A 13,326-nucleotide genomic window follows, 5' to 3' on the forward strand; every position below is an offset into this window, starting at 1 on the left:
TTTACATTCAATAAAATGTCATGTGGTGTGACCATCATAAAAAGTACTTTCCTTATACTTTGAATGCATGTGAGTGTTCTCTCTTATTGCTCATTACTTAATCATTAATATTAGAAAAGTATACTTTTTACCTAGATAAATACATCTTGTTTGAATATATGTATTGTTAGTTCATATATATTACTAGGTTTTGGAGAGTTGCACCACAATTTACAACCTGAACTAACCTAAACATGTCATAAAAAGGTAAAATAATCTGATTTTGTCAGAGACTCATCGCAGGGATCCTCTATATGCTATCATATTTCATATTTTTCTGCATGCTAGATAAACCACATGAATTTGTTGGTTTCACAACTTGACCAGTGGTGTGCCGTCAGAGCCAGCAGGGCCTTCTCTGCTGGCCCTGTCAAAATAGAATTTTTTTTTTCTAAAATTAAATTAATGTGTGTCTGAACATGTCTAAATTCAATTACTGTCTATCAGTACGTTACAATTATATTTCCAGAAAGAATATGGTTATTTTTTGTGAGTCTGAGCTGGATTTTACATATGTCATCTAAACGCCGTGGACCAGCACTAGTAGTATAGCTAGCCTTCCGTTGAAGCTGCCGTTTTCCAATTGATCATAACTTTGACTGACGTGTTTTATCAGCCAATCAAATTGTGATGCGTATGACAGAACGCCCCAGAGGCCCAGCGATGTGTCGATGGCTAGCCCGCGCTGATGTCATCGACATGGGTGGGCAGATACAATACATGTTTGTGTACAATAACAATTTTCAGGAAAAATAACATTACGATGTCCAGAAATAAATTTCATTAGTACATTGGGTCATTTTGGGTACATTTGTCATTCTAGATCTACCAATTTTGTTAATACCGAGAATTTCCACGTGAGTAAATCCATTGATAACTATGCAACTTTACTGTTCGACGATGGTCCAGTGGTAGAACTTTAGCCAAGTGTGTCAGAGGTTCTGGGTTCGAGTCCACACTTGTATAGTTTTTTATTTTTATTTTACCGAATATGTTCATCAGTGGTTGTATATCAAGCAAGGCGTTTGTGTGCATTTTGTTTTGTAAGATTTCAACGAATAGAAAGTCTCCGCAACGGCGCTAGATTGAAGCGCGCATCTGAGTGAAAACTGTGCGCGAGCCACAAGAGAACACTGTATCCGCGCCACTGATAACAGCGGCAACGAGCACTCAGCTTGAACAACACATTTCAGCGCTAGAATGCATCTTATTCAACAAACGAAAATTAATGTCCTGCTAGTTAACCGGAGATGTTTTATTTATTTGTATTAACTTACATCCGTGCGCGAGATGTTTCAGCTCAGCTTTTATAATGTACAGTGGTGTGCGTGTGCGCTGAGGTTGAAGATCAGCTGTCTCGTCGTTGATGTTACGCAGTGCATACAGTGCATGATTGTATTTTTATTTTATTTTTTTTTGGGGGGGGGGGGGTAGATCGTTACTGAAGGCCCTGACTGAAACCCCACGGTACGCTACTGAACTTGACCAATATTAATAAACAGTGCAGCAGTTTTGTTAAAATATAATTTTTTTCTAAATTATAATAGTAATAATAATAATAATAATATGCTATTTTCTACATTATGATATGACTGCAATTGTATCACCTTGACACAGGGTTATTATCGTTATTAAATAAAATAAAAAACATTTTCATTACTTGAAATAAACTAAACTAACTGAAATCAAATAAAATATCAAATAACCTAAGTTTATTTTATTCCAGCTAGTAATTAAATTTCTAATTTTTGTTTAGTTTAAGATGAAGTAAATAACTAAAACTGAAAACTAAAATATAATGAAAACAAAATTACACAATTTTTAGATATTTCAAAATATGAACAAAAACTATAATAGTATATCATTGATACTAAAATAACACTGCCTTGACATTTTTAACTTTATGCCCAAAACCATATTCATCTTGAGTATTCTAATCATTGTTTGTATGAATTGCATTTTTGAATAAATTATTAGACTGAGCCAAACAAAAACTGCATAATTACATTCACCCAAGAAACAGTTGACCTGATTTCTTATATGATTTATACTTAATTTGGTTTTCTTATTCTACAAACAAACAACAATGTTGTAAAACATACACATATTCAATCATTTAAACTAAAACTTTGTTATACAAAGTCACACACAAAACCAAATAAATGAATTAATTCTAATATTTTATGATCATGTACACACAAGGAGGGAAAAGAGGGTTATAATCATTAGGTCCCACCAGAAACTATGCCATTGCCATCATTACTGTGATCATTAATGATATAATAATGTCTTTCTTGGGAATAAATCTGAACCTCTTCATGGAAGAAAATCAGTTTTGCTTTGCACTAGAGTTATTAGACATCAAGTCCTTGATCCGAGTCTTTCCTGTACATCTCAGGTCAAGTTCACCAGTGCCGTGAAGCTGTCGGAGGGTAACGCTATTGAATATGGGCGAGAGGAAGAGGAGAATTTCTTCAAGCGGCTCGGTAAATGGCGGTCTGGTCGGAGGAACCCTTCCAAGATTCACCACACAGAAGAGAAAGATGGTAGAATCCTCGGTGCCGTCCCCCGCCCCCGCCCACAATTCGCTCTGTTTGTTTGTGTGTGTGCCCGTACTTGACGTGTCTTGTGCTTCTGGTACACTCCTCTACCATCTTCCATGCCAGCTCTCTGTGTGTTTGTCCATCTTTGTCAGAACCATCCGCTGGAAGAGGAACTGTGGTTTTCTGACCTATGGCCTGGCACCATGACCCGCCACAGCTTTGTCAGAGTTGTCGTGAACCTTCAGCTCTCCAAGTTATTAGATATATATTTGGGGAAATGCACAAGTCATGGTTTGATTTGTAGATCTTGTAAGGACAAAAACAGACTTGCATGTTCATTCGATATCACCAGATGCATATTTCACCAGCTATTTTCAGTTGTTAAAACCTTGTCAGATGCTACACTCCTTGTACTGACACTATTCTGTACCACCGACAAGGTTGCCATGGATTCCAGGAGCGCTTGGCTGCCAGCCAGGAGGCCATAAAGAATAAGAATATTGTGAATCTAGGTGCAATCAGACAGGGGATGAAGAGGTTTCAGTTCCTGCTGAACTGCTGTGAGCCGGGAACCATACCAGATGCTTCGATTTTAGCTGCTGCGCTGGACCTGGTCAGTTCGGATTCTTCTGTTTATATACAAAATGGTGTCACATTACTTTTGAAGCATACCTGCTAGACTAAAGAGATAAAATGGTAACCATAAACTTGAAACCTGTTATGTCCTTTAAAGGGGATCTTTGTTATGTGGTTACGTTTTTGCAGCTTGAAATTGAGAAAATAAGGAACTGAACATTGTTATGTTGATTTTGATAAATGTCTCTCCCAGGAAGCCCCTGTGGTGGCAAGGGCCTCGCTTTTTCTGGAGTGTGCCCGTTTTGTGCATCGCTGTAACCGTGGTAACTGGCCAGAGTGGATGAAAGGTCACCATGTGAACATCACTAAGAGAGGGCTGTCTAGAGGACGATCGCCTATAGCAGGAAACAAGAGGAACACGAAGCTCCAGTGGAATGCAGCCAAACAATTTTACCAGTGGGGAGATGTGAGTCACATTAATCTGAAAAATATGCAAATTTTGCCTTTCCTGCAGAAAACCTTCTTACATCATTTTTGAGAAATGCATTTGTGGCATTTGGTTGCATCTAATATATGTATCCTCAAAAAGGCAATAGGCACTCGGCTGAGTGAAATTTGCCATTCAGACAGTGAGAGTCCAGCCAACATCTTGGGTTTTATTTATGATGAAGAGAGCAAGAGGCGTGTGAAAAAGGAGGATGAGGAGGAAGATTATCTGGATGACAGTAAGAGTGAAAATGCCATGAATTCAGATTAAACAAACAGATGATGTTCAAAACCAAAATAATACTTCGGCATTTAGCTAATGTTTTTTTTATTTTTTTTTATGATTCTTTCAACAGACACCGTCAACCCTACAAAGTGTGGCTGCCCTTTTGCTCTGAAGATGGCTGCTTGTCAACTGCTTCTGGAGATCACCACTTTCCTGCGGGAGACTTTTCCCTGTCTCCCCAGACCCAGAACAGAGCCCCTTGTGGTCAGTTTTGGTATTGTCTCCCTCTGACCAGATTCATTCATGTGACATGATTAAAGGGATAGTTCACCCAAAAATTTAAATTATCTCATCATTTACTCACCCTTATGTCATTACAAATGTATAAGACTTTCTTTCTTCAGATATTTTAGAAAATATCTCTAATGCAAGTCCATATAATGCAAGTTGATGGTTCCCTCAAAGTTGAGGCTTCAAAAACCACGCAAAACAAACACAATGGTAATCCATATGACCCTAGTTAATAGGTCAATGTCTTCTGAAGAGAAATGATAGGTTTGTTGTAGAAAATACTTAATTTTTTTTTTTTATATTTTAAATTTATCATAAGCTTATGTAGTGAAACGTGAAGTAAGCATGTTGTGAAATTTGCTCTAGAAGTGATACGGAAGCACAGATATGGTCACTTCTCCATCAAGGAGATGGTCACCGGAGTTTCACAACGCACATACACACCTCATTTCACTTCAGAAGACATTGATTCATCAACTGGGTCGTATGGATTACCGTCGTGTTCATTTGGCATTGTTTTTGAAGTGTCAACTTTGAGAGACCTATCCACTTGCATTATATGGACTCACAGAGATGGAATATTTTTCAAAAAATCTCAGTTTGTGTACATCTGAAGAAAGAAAGTCATATACATCTGGGAGGGCATGAGGGTGAGTAAATGATGAGAGAATTTTTGGTCGGAGTATCCCTTTGATTACGAAGCCCCTCATACAGTAAAACATGCAGGGGAAAAAACAGGATGTTGTGGACACAAATTAGGAATTAAACTGCAGTCACACTAGACTTTGAGCATGCAAAATTTCTACGGACACTGGAATGGTCGCAAAATGTTTCTTTTCTTTTTTAAAACATAATACAACATATAATACATAAAAATTGTAAAAATATGCAATCTGCTTCATTTTACTGCAGTCCTGCAGATTTAAAGTTTGTGTTCTTTTAATTCAGCTGAAAGGTCACTCTGTGGCGTATCAATCTTCTATTGATCACACATCTTCATGAATTTGCAGGTCAGAGTTCACCAAACTTGTACTTTTGAATTCAGCAAAAATGCATAACTTCTTCACTTGGATTTGTGTGTCCTATCTCTTGCAATTGTATGAAGTCAATGTAATGAAAAGTGTTGTGTGACCGCCCCTTTAATTCCCACAAATTATTAATTTGTTAAAACTTAGCCATGTTGTACTTATTGGTTCCCTTGTTTTAGTTACATTAATGAGGGAACAAATTAGTATATCATGTGTATGATTTAACTATATTGAGTTAACAAATTAGTACATCTTGGCCATGATTTTACTAAAACGAGGGAAATAATTGATAAACGTGGCCATGAATGAATGTCATGAGAACAAATCCTTAATTTGTCCCCACAATATCTTCTACATATCATGTGTGGGGCTTCACAATTAACTTTGCAGAGAAATTTGATAAATTCGTATTTTTAAAAAAAAAATTCCAGACATTATATTTATGGCAGGAAGTTTAGAATTAAAGATTTGTCTCTTGAATTTGAATTCAGTTGTCTACAATACAAAATGTTGAAATGGAATGACAGAAAGATAGAATTACAGAATGTAATGTAATGTAATGTATTCTGGGAAATTAAGTAAAAGTTAATTTATTAAATATTATGAAAATGCATGTTTTGGTAACACTTTAGTTTAGGGTCCAATTCCCACTATTAACTAGTTGCTTATTATAATGCATATTACTAGGATATTGGCTGTTTATTAGTACTTATATGACCTTATTCTACATTCCTAATCCTACCCAATACCTAAACTTAACAGCTACCTTACTAACTATTCATAAGCAGTAATTAGGAGTTTATTGAGGCAAAAGTCGTAGTTAATAGTTAGTGAGAATTGGACCCTAATCTAAAGTGTGACCTATGTTTCAAATGCAGGAAATGAATTTGGAATTTAAATCTCTCAATTCCATTCTTAATAGCGCACATCCCTGGTGAATGCGTTTACTTGGCTGATGATTGAATAGTTAGCGGATCTTACATCGCACAGTTAAACAATTGCCGAACCAAGATTGTATTTTGGCTCCTATAGGATTTAGAGAGCTGCCGCTTGCGTCTGGACCCTGAGCTAGGCCGTCACCGCTATGAGAGGAAGATCAGCTTTGCAGGAATCCTGGATGATGAAGATGGACACGATTCTTTGAACAGCAGCAGCCACACCCTCAAGTCTGACACTGGCTGTGAGGAGAAGAAATCATCACAAGAGCCACTGGGTAAAATGAAAAAGGAATAATTGTCTGCATGTACATGTTTGATAGAGGCTGAAAATATGATTTATCATTTTTATTTTGTCTCATCTCCTCTCCCCAGCTCCAATTAGGAAGATCCGTATTGGTGGCTCTCGTTTGCTACAGATTAAAGGAGCAAGGAGTTTCCGAATAAAGAAAGGAGGCTCTTTGTCTTCTATCCGCCGGGCAGGGAGTCTGAAAAGCACTAAGATGTCCAGACAGGACTCTGAGTCTGAGAATGACGTGGATTCGGAGCGGCTGCTCTCCCAGAGTAGAGATACTGTCACTGATATAGGTCAGACAATGCTTCTCCAGCCCTATATGAAGTTATTTTATTATTACATTTGTAAATGTAGTTATTGGGGAGATGGCCAAAGCAGAATACATTATTTAGAAAGACATTAATAATGGCGTCAATAATAAAATGTATGGGTTAAAAGAAAAAATATTTGTTAGGCTGATCCAACAAACACAAAGGTAATGTTTTTAATAAATATATCTAATCGTACATGTAATGGCCTAATGGTCAGTTGTAAAGGTAATATGACTAAAGTATGAACTTTATAAGTAAAAATACACAATGGGCCCTATTTTAACGATATGCGCATTTAATCTAAATGCATGGTCTAAAGCACTCTGCGCAAGTGCACTTAGGGCGTGTCCGAATCCACTTTTGCTAGTTTTAACGACGGGAAAAATGATTGGCACATGGTCTAAAAGGGTTGTCCCTATTCTCTTAATGAGTAATGGTGTGTTTTGGGCGTAACTTGCAATAAACCAATCAGAGTCTCATCTCCCATTCCCTTTAAAAGCCAGTTGCGCTTGCACCATGGCTGGTTGCTATTTACATGGTGGAATTTGCAAGCGGAAAGAATGCGTCTCCAGAGAGGAAACGGATCTGCTCGTGCGCGAAGTTAAAGCGTGCAAGCAGACCATCTACGGGACAAGCCGGATTCCACCATATCTTTATGTACACAATATTAATCTTTTACATTGTAATCCTTTTATTTTTCATATTTGGCTAGTTTGTGTGCTGTTGGGGGTCCCTGTGTGTGAAAGAAGCACAGTGTACGCGCGTTGTGCACCCGCCTATAGGCGCATGTTACTAACACGCTCTATAATAACAAAATAAAATTTCTGCGCCATTGACTTTAGACCAGGTTTTTGTTGGTCAATGGTGCAGTCTATTTCAGTTGCCTCAAAATCGTAACGCGCCATTAATGCGCCTGAACACACCTCGTTTTCAGACCCATGGGCGCACAAATAAGCGCAAATGCACTTGCTATTTATACAACGTGGCGCAGGATGTGAAAAAGATAACTGCGTCGGGCTGAAATTAGCAAAAAACACTTACGCCGCGCCTGGCACTGCATTGGGCAGGATGTATGATAGAGCCCAAGGTGTGTAAAAGGAGTTCAAATTGGATGGCTATTTTGCAGTCATTTTTATTTGATGTGTCTCAGAAATCTAAGCATGTCAAGAGTTATATTGAACTATGATATCATACATATTTTTCACTTTTTTAAATGTTTGTGCTGCTTTTTTAAACCTTCAGAGTGAGAGATATATAGCATATTTCTGTATGCAGTGTATGAGGTAAAGGAGGGGTGAAATTTCTAAAAAATAATAATAAAATGAATAAATAAAAATAAGAGCCATTTCTTTCTAAGTGAAAGCAGTACCCTCAAAAGAAAAGAACAGCCTGCTGTGCTGTTATATTTCTGATTCAAGCTAAATCTTTTTTTTTACCAACCTTTGTTTTAGAATTTTTAGCTTGATTTACATAAAGATCGCAATAAAAATTAAATAATAAATAATTTAATGAATTATACACGTCATATTTGGAAAGTAAATGGAGATCAGATACATCTAAAAAGATTTGTCACAGATACTATACAAATTTGCTTATACAGATAATGGCTTTCCTGTACATAAGTAAACAAAAAATGTACAACACATTAAGAAAAGTAGTGTATGCATTATCTGTTTAGGAAGCCCTTGGAGCGCTAGCGAGCCAAGCATTGAACCTGAAGGTCCTGGCAGCACAGGGGGTGTAGAGGACAACTACCATCGCAACATGTCATGGCTGCACGTAAGAGCCAGCATTCGGACTTTTCCCTGTGTGAACTAAATGTGTGGGATATTTGTTTATCATGCTCCTCTTTCTCAATTTCCAGATTATGATTCTGCTGTGCAACCAGCAGAGTTTCATCTGCACTCATGTGGATTTCTGCCACCCTCGCTGCTATCAGCACCACAGCCGTTCCTGCGCTCGGCTCGTCCGTGCCATCAAACTTTTATACGGAGAAACAGTGGACAGCCTGAAAGAGAACAGCGCCACTGGCAATATCAGCGGCCGTGCCAAAAAAAGCAAAGAGGTGGTTAAAAATATTCAGTGCGAGGGGGTCCCCAAGTACAAACTAGTATTCTACAAACATAAAAAAACATTAATCTCCTAACATTATTTATGTAATTGTCATTGCAGTGTAAAGATATTCATTCCATATCCAAGTAAATACAGTTCAAGAGCTTTGGCACTGTAGAGTATGTGTTGACTAAAGGTGTCCAGGGACAACCTAACTGAGCCCTCTTAGATCAGCTTGCCCAAGTACAGAATATGATTGCTTTTTGGGTTTCACTTTATTTTTGATGGTCCCTTTTGAACATTCTGTTAACTATATGTAACGTTGTACCTACATGTCTACTAACTCTCATTAGAGTGTTAGTAGAGTATTAGTAGACTGGAAGGGTTAGGGCTCGAATAAGTTGACATGTAGTTGCAAAGTTACTTATAGTCAGTAGATTGTCTATTGAAGGACCATCACAATAAAGTGTAAGCAGATATTAAGCATACAGTCTACTAATACTCTAATAAGAGTTCATTGACATGTAGTTGCAAAGTTATTTATAGTCAACAGAATGTTCAAAAGGGACCATCAAAATAAAGTGATGCCTGTTTTTGTTTCAGTGTTCAGACAAATCCTGCCTCCGGACCCCATCCATGAAAAGACGCCCCACTGACAGCAGTGCTGAGGGGAAAAAAGACACTGGCATGCTAAAGTACATCCGCAACCAGGTCTCTCCTTTCTGTCCACTAAACCAGTGGTTCTCAATTCCAGTCCTCGTGACCCACTGCTCTGCACATTTTGTATGTCTCTCTTATCTGACACACTCAGTTCAGTTCATGGAGTCTCTCCTAATGAGCTGATGATCTGGTTCAGGTGTGTTAAATAAGGGAGACATACAAAATGTGCAGAGTAGCGGGTCACGAGGACTGGAATTGAGAACCACTGCACTAAACAGAGAACTTTACTGGTGTACAAGCTGTTGCTATTGTTACATATGCATAAAAACTGTGAGTTCGTAGTGTTAAGTATGCTATGTTCTGTTTTTTTAGGTAATGAGCCTGTCTCCAGCCCCTCTATCCTTGCTCATAAAAGCAGCCCCTATCCTGACTGAGGACATGTATGGAGACATTCTGCCTGCAGCATGGGAGCTCCTGCTGAGTGTGGATGAGCATATGGCTGCAGCTGCAGGTCTGTCTGGCTCCTCCCTTGCTGGGGAATCTACTATAATCCTATTTAAGGCATTGCAGAACTAATTTTCATTTTGTAATGTTGATGACCATGTTATAGTAGTGGGCAGCCTACTTAGTATGTATTTTTTTTGCAATATTTATTATAAATAATTTATCCATGCACACTAATATTTGTTTAATTCATGTGCATTAATAATCTTTTATCAAAATAAATTCATCTCCCTTTTGCAAAAAGACAACAATCCATTAAATTCTGGTTGGACAAAATCAAGTCCCACCATACATTTTTTCTTGTCCGAGAAGTTTCACCTGGATATACATCACAACAGGAAAGAAAAGACTACCCCAACTTTAAATTTGATTATAAATTAAGCTTTACATGACTAAAGCTTAATTTTAACAATATTTTATATAGGTATTTTCAGTGCTTGGAAAGTATCAGTAGAAATTAGTTATAATTAACTCATTAGTTAAAATTCTATAAGTGCTATACAAATAAAATCAGATTATTCATATAATGTAACTAAAAATATTCTAGGACACCTAGGTTTCCGTGTATGCCTTTTTTGTGCTGATAATAAGTGTATCAAATTTGTGCTCTTATAATTGTGCTAATTATAAGAGTATCAAATACAGCAACATCAAATTTTGTTGCAATCTGGAACTGTAAGAGTTTGCCACACGTGGCTGTTGACATTTTGGTTAGGATGTTAAAAAGTTGCTGCCTATATATAGAATGTAGACAGCAAGACAACTCCCTAGGGTTTGGAAGGGAGCAGGTATATGCTTATTCATCCATTTCTTAAATGGAGTCTCTCTCTATATACATTAATTATTATCATGCAAACACACACAGCTGCCCTGTTCCTGCTGTGCGCGGTGAAGGTGCCGGATGGAGTGACCGAGATGATGATGGCTGAATTTCAGCACCAGGAAGCGTGTCAGAGAATTAACTCCATTTTGAAATTCTACACTGTTTGGAGATTCCGTTACCAAGTGTGGCCTCGGATGGAGGAGGGGGCTCAGCAGATTTTTAAGGTATTATTGATGGAAAAACATATTACAGTGCAATTTACTGCAGTATGCTACTTCTAATTTCTATGCATATTATTCTTTGTTATTATTTTGTTTTACATCCTTACAATATCATTATTGGCAATATCAAAACTTTTTTCAGTCTCTCTCTCTCTCTGCGTGCATGTTGTTTCATAGATTCCTCCACCCAGCATTAACTTCACGCTGCCCTCTCCTATCCTGGGAATGCCCTGTGTGCCCATATTTGACCCTCCATGGGTTCCTGTTAATGCAGGCACTGTTCCGGATGCAATTAGTGACGATCAGTCTGTAGGTTTTATTGGCCCACCACACCAAACATATCCTGCCTTAAGGCAAAATGGTCAATATTTCCCTATTAACCACTCATTCATTTCTTCCTCTGCTCCCTGTACATTTCAGAAATCATTCTCGGCACGTGCAGTGTCTCGCTCTCACCAACGGGCAGAGCACATCCTGAAGAACATGCAGCAGGAGGAAGAGAAGAGGAGGCTCGGTCGTGAGGCCAGCATCATCACGGCCATCCCTATCGCTCAAGAGGCCTGCTATGAGCCTACATGTAGTCCCCCGCCCGAGCAGGAAGAAGAGGGTGTGTCATTTCTGTGCTGTACTAGTTAGGGTTATATCATAAGAATCTAATTTCCCTGATCTTTTCAGATAAAAGAGTAGTCCCACTTTACATTTTTAACTACTATGTACTAACATTTAAATGAATCATACAATGATACAATACACTTAATGTGTACATATATGATTTCACACTGTACTTATATTTAAAAAATACCTGCATGTAATTACATCTGCAATTAATTGTTGTAATTACATCAATAATGGCACTGTTAACTATTCCCTTACTCCTTAACTAGTCTCACGTAGCCAGACCTTCAGACTGACGGCAGAAGGTCTGGACTCTATCGCAGCTTTTCTTAGTCAAGAAACGCCCAAGAGCACGTGACTGACATGTAACGCAATCGATCACAGTTCGTTTTTGTTCCGCGTCATGTTTAATAATAAATATTATTAAATTATTAAATACTAATAAATTATTCATTCAAGAACGTTGTGCAAGTTTACTACAACAATGGAGCCACGAACTACACATACTTTTGAAAATCCAGCGTTTAGTTGAGTCTGGTAAGCGCTCATTGTCACACTTGTAAACACAACGGCTTTCTTCTTCCACGAGGGGTTTTGGCGTCACGGCATTTGTTTCCAGGTGGACCGATAAAGAACGCGACACACACATCTCCTGGACATCCTGTAGAATTCAACCAATCAGATTGCGACTTCAAAAACTCCTGAAGTGTTTCCAGAAAAGTGTGCCATATGCATCAGACGTTCAGCCAACGGTCTGTGAGCGTGACGTCTGAGGCTGAGACACTACCCCTTAACTAACCCTTGAACCTAACCATACCAAACCTGTCCCTAAAATGTACCCGTATCCAAAGTCAATTGAGGCAAAAGTGTTTTACAATACAACATGAACACAATAAGTGCATTGTACCTGTTTTTTATGCAAGTTTGTAGTAGTTAAAGACACCTAATATAAAGTGACAAAAAATGGTTCATTTTACTTGTAACATACTGTAAATTTCAGTATTTGTAACATACTGAAAACATACTGTAAATTTCCATAACCCAGTCCAGAAAAACCAAAGACTTTAGATGTACAAAGACTACAAACTCATATTATTTATGAATAGGAGAAAGTGCAACAGGCAATATGGCGGAACAAGTTCCACCTTCTAAATAAAAGAGCCAGTCGATGATTGGTAAAGTCATAGCATCACTGCAGCTGCCATCAGAATCTCTGCTCGCCATAGAAACAGTGTTTTGAGACGCGCACTTTGGACTGCACATTCGCATTGGCTGGTCCAGCCTGAAAAATAAACTTTTTTTAATGCTAGTTAACAGTTTATGGGACTGTTCATGTCAGATTGTGTTGCTGATTTGAAATATGTTATTTAAATGTGAATTCGACAAGCAGTTATTGAGATTTCAGGATTCCCCCATTCAAGTAGACAGGACTTGGTCTTGGATACCTGAAATAGCCTCTCGGTTTGAAAGTGAATTCTGTTTGAGCAATGCTTTATACAAATTCCACTGAAATACCTGCAACTCTGCATATAAAGAATCCCAACATTTGAAATGAGCAGCTGAAATTTTTGGTTACACTTTATTTCGATAGTCCACTCAAGACATTCTGCTTACTATAAGTAACTTTTCAACTACATGTCAACTAACTTTCATTAGACTGTTAGGTTAGGGTTAGGTGATAGGGTTCGGGTTAGGAGAATAAGTTGACTTGTAGTTGCCAA

At 38.0% G+C, this 13,326-nt stretch overlaps 1 protein-coding gene across 1 annotated transcript in view; it reads left to right on the plus strand.

The window, feature by feature from the left end:
* The window catches only part of unc80 (unc-80 homolog (C. elegans)), a 66,810-nt gene that overhangs the window by 33,544 nt on the left and 19,940 nt on the right, over nt 1-13,326 (plus strand). Inside the window, exons 21-34 of the mRNA XM_081380353.1 lie at nt 2,438-2,585; nt 3,023-3,195; nt 3,412-3,624; nt 3,748-3,883; nt 4,001-4,134; nt 6,222-6,402; nt 6,500-6,712; nt 8,409-8,509; nt 8,595-8,795; nt 9,386-9,493; nt 9,815-9,953; nt 10,812-10,993; nt 11,168-11,299; nt 11,411-11,597. Coding sequence (XP_081236479.1) covers nt 2,438-2,585; nt 3,023-3,195; nt 3,412-3,624; nt 3,748-3,883; nt 4,001-4,134; nt 6,222-6,402; nt 6,500-6,712; nt 8,409-8,509; nt 8,595-8,795; nt 9,386-9,493; nt 9,815-9,953; nt 10,812-10,993; nt 11,168-11,299; nt 11,411-11,597 — 2,248 coding nt within the window. The remainder of the gene's footprint in view (nt 1-2,437; nt 2,586-3,022; nt 3,196-3,411; nt 3,625-3,747; nt 3,884-4,000; nt 4,135-6,221; nt 6,403-6,499; nt 6,713-8,408; nt 8,510-8,594; nt 8,796-9,385; nt 9,494-9,814; nt 9,954-10,811; nt 10,994-11,167; nt 11,300-11,410; nt 11,598-13,326) is intronic.

Source organism: Scardinius erythrophthalmus (assembly GCF_964197995.2).
Source record: "Scardinius erythrophthalmus genome assembly, chromosome: 12".
Taxonomy (NCBI): domain Eukaryota; kingdom Metazoa; phylum Chordata; class Actinopteri; order Cypriniformes; family Leuciscidae; genus Scardinius; species Scardinius erythrophthalmus.